Source organism: Scomber japonicus, chromosome 1 (assembly GCF_027409825.1).
Source record: "Scomber japonicus isolate fScoJap1 chromosome 1, fScoJap1.pri, whole genome shotgun sequence".
Classification (NCBI taxonomy): Eukaryota; Metazoa; Chordata; class Actinopteri; order Scombriformes; family Scombridae; genus Scomber; species Scomber japonicus.
Genome location: NC_070578.1, coordinates 36,131,412 through 36,140,017, shown reverse-complemented (window position 1 = coordinate 36,140,017; position 8,606 = coordinate 36,131,412). Strand labels below are relative to the sequence as shown.

The 8,606-nt window shown below is 44.6% G+C and overlaps 1 protein-coding gene across 1 annotated transcript in view; it reads right to left on the bottom strand.

The window, feature by feature from the left end:
* Window positions 1–4,539: 4,539 nt before the first annotated feature.
* cartl (cocaine- and amphetamine-regulated transcript-like) overlaps window positions 4,540–8,606 on the bottom strand; it is a 4,952-nt gene continuing 885 nt past the window's right edge. The window contains exons 2-3 of the mRNA XM_053315506.1: window positions 6,778–6,855; window positions 4,540–4,647 (exon numbers count right to left, since the gene is read on the bottom strand). Coding sequence (XP_053171481.1) covers window positions 4,540–4,647; window positions 6,778–6,855 — 186 coding nt within the window. The remainder of the gene's footprint in view (window positions 4,648–6,777; window positions 6,856–8,606) is intronic.

Below are 8,606 nucleotides of genomic sequence, written 5' to 3'. Positions count from 1 at the left end.
TTTTATCTCAAAGATTAGAGGGAGATTAAAATTTAGATGAATGAAATGTTGTTTTGTGTTTCCAGCCGTCATACTTGTCTCTGTGTTTTCATCAGGATGAGTAACAGAGTTTTCATTTCTTAACTCGATTTGAATTTGAGAGAAAATTTAAAAAAAAATCTGGTTTCATGGAGACGATGAAAACATTCATGTGACCTTAAATACTCTTTGTGCTGCTGCAGGTTATGTACTGTATGTCAACGCTGCACAGCTGTGTGTGAGTTTAACCCTTGTGTCGTCCTCCCGGGTCAAATTGACCCCGTCTGTTTTTTGACTGTTCCTTCTTTCCTTCCTTCCTCCCCCTTTCTTTATTTTTTCCTTTGTTCTTCCCCTCCTTCCCTCTTTCTTTGCTCCCTCCTCCTTCCACACTTCTTTCCTCACTTCCTTCCTTCCTTCTCTCCTTACTTCCTTCCTCTTTTCTTCCCTCTCTCCTTACTCCTTTCCTTCCTTCCTTCCCTCCCTCGTCTTTACTCCTTTACTTTTCTTCCTTTCTTCTTTTCTTTCTTTCTTTTTTCCTTCCTTCCTTCCTTCCTTTCCTTCCTCCCTTCTCTCCTCCCTTCCTCCTCCCTTCCTCATCCCTTCCTCCTCCCTTCCTCATCCCTTCCTCCTATCCTTCCTTGACCTGAAGACAACAGGAGGGTTAAACTTTCAGGGTTTGCAGTTCAGAGAAAAACTATCCACAGTGTCATAAAAATAACAAACTAGAGCAATGTTCTTGTTAATTGAATGAACTTGTGTAAAGAACAGAAGCATTAAACATGAAAAGTTCTCCTTTTCACAGAGTTGTCCTCTCAGCTGATTGCACTTCCTGTTTGCCATCATGACTCTGCCATACAAACCTAAATTACACAAACATCCTGGCATGACTAGTCACATGATGACAGTGCATGAAGTCAAAGCGAATGTGATGACACGCCTCATTTCCGATGTGAATTTTTTGATTTGAATTGTTTGCTTTTGAAATTATATTTTTAGTGTGTTAAATACTTTCTGGCAGATGTGTGCAGGGAGAATAAAGAAAAGATGTTTAACCCACCTGTTGTCCTCGAGTCAAGGAAGGAGGGGAGGAAGAAGGAAGGAAAGGAGGGAAGGGAGGAAGTTGAGGAAGGAAGGGAGAAAGAAGGAAGGAAAGGATGGAAGGGAGGAAGGAAGGAAGGACAGGAGGGAAGGGAGGAAGAAGGAAGGAAAGGAGGGAAGGGAGGAAGTTGAGGAAGGAAGGAAGGGAGGAAGAAGGAAGGGAGGGAGGAAAGGAGGGAAGGGAGGAAGTTGAGGAAGGAAGGGAGGAAGAAGGAAGGGAGGGAGGAAGGAAGGAAGGAAAGTAGGGAAGGGAGGAAGAAGGAAGGAAAGGAGGGAAGGGAGGAAGAAGTAAGGAAAGGAGGGAAAGGATGGAAGGGAGGAAGGAAAGGAGGAAGAAGGAAGGAAAGGAGGGAGGAAGGGAGGGATGGAGGAAAAGAGGAAGGAAGGAAGGAAGGAAGGAAAGAAGGAAGGAAGGAAGGAAAGGAGGAAAGGAGGAAAGAAGGAACAGTCAAAAGAGATGGGTCAATTTGACCCAGGAGGACGACAGGAGGGTTAAAACACCAGTAGGCCTTTTTTCTGTAGTGAGTCTGTTGATACTTTTAAGATATATCTAATTATTTCCTTTTCTTTTATTCTCTGGCTTTTAACTGTGTTTAATCTGTTTTATTTGTTATCTGATTTCTTCTGGTTTCAGGGTCTAAATTGACCCGGGGACAACATTAGCATTAGCCCTAATAATGAGGTATAATTTCATTTAAATGAGGCCTATTTGTCACAGCCTGTTCTGCTCTTCTCCTGCTGCTGGTAACTTTCCATTCACCAGACTCCTCCTCCTGCTCTACTCCTGCTAATCAGCCACACCCACCTCATCAGTTCACTCTGTTCACCTGGGCTTCATCAGTAATCACCTGGACTCTCAGCTCCACCTCATCTGTAATCACCTGGACTCTCAGCTGCACCTCATCTGTAATCACCTGGACTCTCAGCTGCACCTCATCAGTAATCACCTGGACTCTCAGCTGCACCTCATCTGTAATCACCTGGACTCTCAGCTGCAGCTCATCAGCAATCACCTGGACTCTCAGCTGCACCTCATCAGCAATCACCTGGACTCTCAGCTGCAGCTCATCTGTAATCACCTGGACTCTCAGCTGCACCTCATCAGTAATCACCTGGACTCTCAGCTGCAGCTCATCAGCAATCACCTGGACTCTCAGCTGCACCTCATCAGCAATCACCTGGACTCTCAGCTGCAGCTCATCAGTAATCACCTGGACTTTCAGCTGCAGCTCATCTGTAATCACCTGGACTCTCAGCTGCACCTCATCAGTAATCACCTGGACTCTCAGCTGCACCTCATCAGTAATCACCTGGACTCTCAGCTGCACCTCATCAGTAATCACCTGGACTCTCAGCTGCAGCTCATCAGTAATCACCTGGACTCTCAGCTGCAGCTCATCTGTAATCACCTGGACTCTCAGCTGCAGCTCGTCAGTAATCACCTGGACTCTCAGCTGCATCTCATCTGTAATCACCTGGACTCTCAGCTCCACCTCATCAGTAATCACCTGGACTCTCAGCTGCACCCCATCAGTAATCACCTGGACTCTCAGCTCCACCTCATCAGTAATCACCTGGACTCTCAGCTGCACCTCATCTGTAATCACCTGGACTCTCAGCTGCACCTCATCAGTAATCACCTGGACTCTCAGCTGCACCTCATCAATAATCACCTGGACTCTCAGCTGCACCTCATCTGTAATCACCTGGACTCTCAGCTGCAGCTCGTCAGTAATCACCTGGACTCTCAGCTGCAGCTCATCTATAATCACCTGGACTCTCAGCTGCATCTCATCTGTAATCACCTGGACTCTCAGCTGCACCTCATCAGTAATCACCTGGACTCTCAGCTGCACCTCATCAGTAATCACCTGGGCTCTCAGCCAGACCTTCCAGCACTAACTCACGGACTGTTTTCCTGGTTTCGACCCTGCTTGTTTTTGACCTCCTCTCCTTGTGTCTTCCTCGGTAAATGCACCAGCCGTCTCTCCCTGACCTCGAGTATCACCAGTTTGCCTGTGGCTGTGTGGCGTCCGCCGGCTTCGATCTTATCAGGAGAGCCCAGAACTTCCAGTTTGGTCAACCTAATATCTGTGAGTGCTACTGGCGTTATCGTACCTGCTGCCAACTCTGTCTCTGGTGACCCTGAGCTCTGCCTGTTGTCCTACACATTCCTATTTCTATACCTGTTCAGTTACCTTGAGGACTAAAATAAAGATCATTCAAAACTGCTCACTGGTGTTCTGTGCTGCAACTGGGTCCTACCACCTCCCATGATGCACTGAGCTCCTCTCTCTATCCATCCATCTATATCCATTAACATTCATGTTCTATTAATGCATTCAATAAGCTAAACTTCTTCCCCGGAGTTGTCTGTGCTTTCTGGTCTCACAGGTAATCTGGGCCTGTAGACGTCCGGATGACAGATTCCAGTCCCGGACCTTCTAGCTTCATTGTTGATTCTCTCCTCTTTCCTTCCTTTCTCTCCTCTCCTTCCTTTCTCTCCTCTATCCTTCCTTTCTCTCCTCTCAACCCCAACCGGTTGAGCAGATGTTCCCCCACTCTGAGTCTGGTTCTGAGGTTACTTCCTGTTAAAAGGTGTGTTTTTTTTGGTTTTTTTTCTCTCCACTGTTGCTCATGTGTGAATGTTGGGTCTCTTTAAAGTTAAAACCTGAAGAGTTCGGTTTAGAACCTGCTCTATGTGTAAAGAGCCTTGAGATAACTTTGTTGTGATTTGGCGCTATACAAATAAAGATTGATTGACCTCCACCCGGTACACTATTGACCATAATTCCCAAAAGATATATGCAAAACCTCTTAATAAGAACTGAGTGATAATTTATACCTTATACTTTATAAACAGTCAAACCAAACCAGGTCAAATTTGACCCTGGAGGAGAAAAGCTGCAGAGTAGACAGAAAGGAAACAGTTAAAGTTATGCTTAAATTTTGTTTTATTTTAATTTAGCTCCTTTTATGCCTGTATGTGCGTACATGTGCTTGACTTAGTTTGCTTTTTGAAGTTCTATATGAATAAAATAAACCTGAAACTTGAAGCTTGTGTGCATTTATGTCAAATATAAAGCTGCAAATATCCAGTTCAGCTTAAAACATCCCTGAAATTGAACATAGATCCAGAAATCCTGTACAGCTACGACTCGAGTGAATGAAACATCAAAACAGACAGCGTTGATAAATCAGTTTTATTCAACATGAAACATTTACATGCTCCAGTACATAATCAGGACTGTCAGCAAATACAAAACCCAAAACCCATGCTTTACCTTCAGGCAAACAACAAGAATGCAGAAACGGATATAAATGAGGACGTTAAAGACAGTTGAGATACGAGCCAGGGTTGGAGTGATGATGATGATGTTTGTGGGAATAAAAGATTAAAATAATAAATAAAATGTAAAATATTTAGATGCATTTGAGCAGATAGGAGTTGCAGTAAGCTCCTCTGCTGCAGTCGCAGAGCTTCCCGATGCGAGGGCCGAACTTCATGGCACACCTGTCACCCATCCCACACTGAGGAGGGGGAGGAGGAGGGGGGCAAAGAGAGAGAAAGGAAGAGAGGTCACTTAAGTTCATGCACACCGTTAAAAAATGCAAAAATGTGAGTAATGTTTGACCCCTTTATCACTGGAAGAAGTAAATACACTATTTTATATTAACCCTCCTGTTGTCCTCAAGTCAAGGAAGGAAGGAAGGATGGAAGGGAGGGAGGAAGGGAGGAAGGAAGGATGGAACGGAGGAAGAGGGGAGGAAGGAAGGATGGAACGGAGGAAGAGGGAAGGATGGAAGGGAAGAAGGAAGGAAAGGAGGAAGAAGGGAGGAAAGGAGGGAGGGAGGGAGGAAAGGAAGGAGGACGGAAGGGAGGAAAGGAAAGAGAAGGAAAGAAGGAAGGAATGAGGGAGGCAGAAAGGGATAGAGGAAGGGAGGAAAGAAGGACATAGGAAATAAGGAAGGGAGGAAGAAAAGGAAAGAAGGAAGGAAAGAAGGAAGGTCAGATTAAAGGAAGGGAGGAAGGAAGGAAGGAAGGGAGGAAAGGAAGGAAGGAGGGAGGCAGAAAGGGAAAGAGGAAGGGAGGAAAGAAGGACAGATTAAAGGGAGGAAAGGAAGGAAGGAAAGAAGGAAGAGTCAAAACAGACAGGGTCGATTAGACTTTAATTAATTATGATTGATGCTCTCATAGTTGCTATTAGCAACAGCTGTTCATTCTATCTGATTTATTGAAGGTTGAGAAACAGACTGAAGGAAGTGCGTTAATCATCCCAGCGTCATTACTGAAATAATTAAACTGTTAATTAGCTCAAGTGTGTCCGTAGGTAACAGACTGATTGTGTTTTGTTTCTCAGTGATTTATTTCCTCTCAGGGAGGGAGACGGAGCCGAGGATTGAGAGGTTTCTGTTGCTTTTTTTTAACATCCTTCTTTCAGCTAATTGGAGCCGGGCAGCAAACTTGATTAGTCTGTAATTGCTCCGAGTTGAAAGACTGCTGTTGGCATTTTCTTGTTATCTTTTAATTAGTGGCAGGTATCTGCGGCTAACTGGCTTAATTAAACGGTAGAGGAGTGATGTATGAAATGCAGCGACTGAACTCTCTGCTCTTCTATTACAGGTATTAAGGTAAAGGTGCTTTTAGAGCAGAGGTGTCAAACTCATTTTCATTTAAGGGCCACATACCGACCAATTTGATCTCATGTGGTGTGTTAAAAAGATGGAGGGAAGGAAGGAAGGAAGGAAAGAAAGACAGGAAAAAAGAAGGAGGGAAGAGAGGTAGGAAAGACAGATGGATGGAAGGACAGAAGGAAGAATGGGAGGAAGGACAGATGGAAGAAAGGGAGGAAGGACAGATGGAAGGAAGGTTGGAAGGAAGGTGGGAAGGACAGATGGAAGAAAGGGAGGATGGACAGAAGGAAGAAAGGGAGGAAGGACAGAAGGAAGAAAGGGAGGAAGGACAGATGGAAGAAAGGGAGGAAGGACAGAAGGAAGAAAGGGAGGAAGGACAGATGGAAGGAAGGGAGGAAGGATAGATGGAAGGAAGAAAGGAAGGAAGGTAGGAAGGACAGATGGAAGGAAGGAAGGTAGGAAGGACAGATGGAAGGATGAAAGGGAGGAAGGACAGAAGGAAGAAAGGGAGGAAGGAAAGAAGGAAGAAAGGGAGGAAGGACAGATGGAAGAAAGGGAGGAAGGACAGAAGGAAGAAAGGGAGGAAGGACAGAAGGAAGAAAGGGAGGAGGGACAGATGGAAGAAAGGGAGGAAGGACAGAAGGAAGAAAAGGAGGAAGGACAGATGGAAGAAAGGGAGGAAGGACAGAAGGAAGAAAGGGAGGAAGGACAGATGGAAGAAAGGGAGGAAGGACAGAAGGAAGAAAGGGAGGAAGGACAGATGGAAGGAAGAAAGGGAGGAAGGACAGATGGAAGGAAGAAAGGAAGGAAGGTAGGAAGGACAGATGGAAGAAAGGGAGGAAGGACAAATGGAAGAAAGGGAGGAAGGATAGATGGAAGAAAGGGAGGAAGGATAGATGGAAGAAAGGGAGGAAGGATAGAACACAGGAAGGAAAGTGGGCTGGATCAGACCCCTCGGCGGGCCGGTTCTGGCCCACGGGCCGCATGTTTGACTCCTCTGATTTAGAGTGAAGAGAGAGGAGTTACCAGAGGGATGCTCGCTCTCTTCTCAGTGGAGGAGATCCGGTTGTGCATCCGGCCGAGCAGAGCCTCCAGCGCCTCCACCTGCTCAGAGAAGAAATGTTTTAGTCCTCATAGAAGATCAAAAGCCTTCCTGTTCATATTAACCCTTTAAACTCTTTAACCCTCCTGTTGTCCTTGAGTCAAGGAAGGAAGGGAGGAAGAAGGAAGGAAAGGAAGGAAAGAAGAAAGGAAGGAAGGGAGGGAGGGAGGGAGGGAGGGAGAAGGAAGGAAAGGAGGGAGTAAGGAATGGAGGAAGGAAGGAAGGAAGGGAGGGAGGGAGGTGGAAGGGAAGAAGGAAGGAAAGAAGGGAGGGAGGTGGAAGGGAAGAAGGAAGGAAAGAAGGGAGGGAGGAAGGAAGGAAGGAAAGGAGGGAGGAAAGAAGGGAGGAAGGAAGGAAGGAAAGGAGGAAGGAAGGAAGGAAGGGAGGTGGAAGGGAAGAAGGAAGGAAGGGACGGAGGGAGGGAGGGAGGGAGGTGGAAGGAAAGAAGGGAGGAAGGAAGGAAAGAAGGGAGGAAGGAAGGAAGGAAGGAAGGAAGGAAGGAAGAGAGGTGGAAGGGAAGAAGGAAGGAAGGAAGGAAGGGAGGTGGAAGGGAAGAAGGAAGGAAAGAAGGGAGGGAGGAATGGAGGGAGGGAGGGATTAAGGAAGGGAGGAAGGAAGAAAGGAAGGAAGGAAGGAAGGAAGGAAGGAAGGAAGAAAGAGTCAAAATAGATAGGGTCAATTTGACCCGGGAGGACAACACAAGGATTAAAAACCCTAACATTTGAAATAATATAACAAACCATTTTCCACATATATATATATTATTGCCTCATATCCATGACTGCATGCTTTTTTATAGTTTATCAAAGTTCATATTCATGGGCAATTTTAGACAGGGGCCAGGGTGGGCCAGGGCCCCTGTAGAATTGATCCTGGCCCCCCCTATGGCCCCTGTGCCGAGCACAGATGGATTAATGATGAATCTAGTATGGGATATTGAAAAAGATCTGTAATGTTTAATGTTTAAATGTACAATAAAAAAGATGTATAAAAGATGAATTTCTTGCCATTATATTTTTCCATAATAACTATAATTGGTATAGCTAATTTCAAACAAGACATGCAGCTCATTGTGTTTTAACAGTTAGATTAACACGAAATAGGTAAGTTGATTAACCCATTGATGCAAAATACTGTGGAGTTCATCATTGACCCTAGCACCAGGAGCTGCATGATGTAGCTTTAGACTCATGAAATTCAACATTTTTTTTTTTTTAATGAAGAACGTTGGTATGTTAGAGCTGAATGAATATGTTCTAATGCAAGATGAGGTTTTCAGCTTTTAATTCAATTAATTACATGCTGTGTATGTGCTTCAGATGCTGAAGCAGGTGTTTTTGCAGGTATTTTAGGCAACACTGGGTTTAGAAAAAGGCTGATATTTGGCAAAAGTAGGTCGAAGAATATAAGGTACATGGGCCCCCCCTCAAAACATGTTGGCCCCTCTCTGGCCCTCCTGGTAATTTTGGTCTAGAATCGCCACTGTTCATATTCTAAATATCTTATACAATATTTTTTATCTACTTTCCCCCAAAATTCAACTTGATATTGAATATTTATACTTTATTATACAGGTCCTTTAACTTCCTATACTAACTTTTTGTATTAATATCATAAAACTAGCTGCTGTGCTGTGAAACTGTTAATTCTTACAACATTTCATGAGAGAAGAATATAAGAAGAGTCATTTAGCTGTTTTTCCAGAAAGCATCTTATATACTATAATATCTAGTTTAACACATAAAACTACACA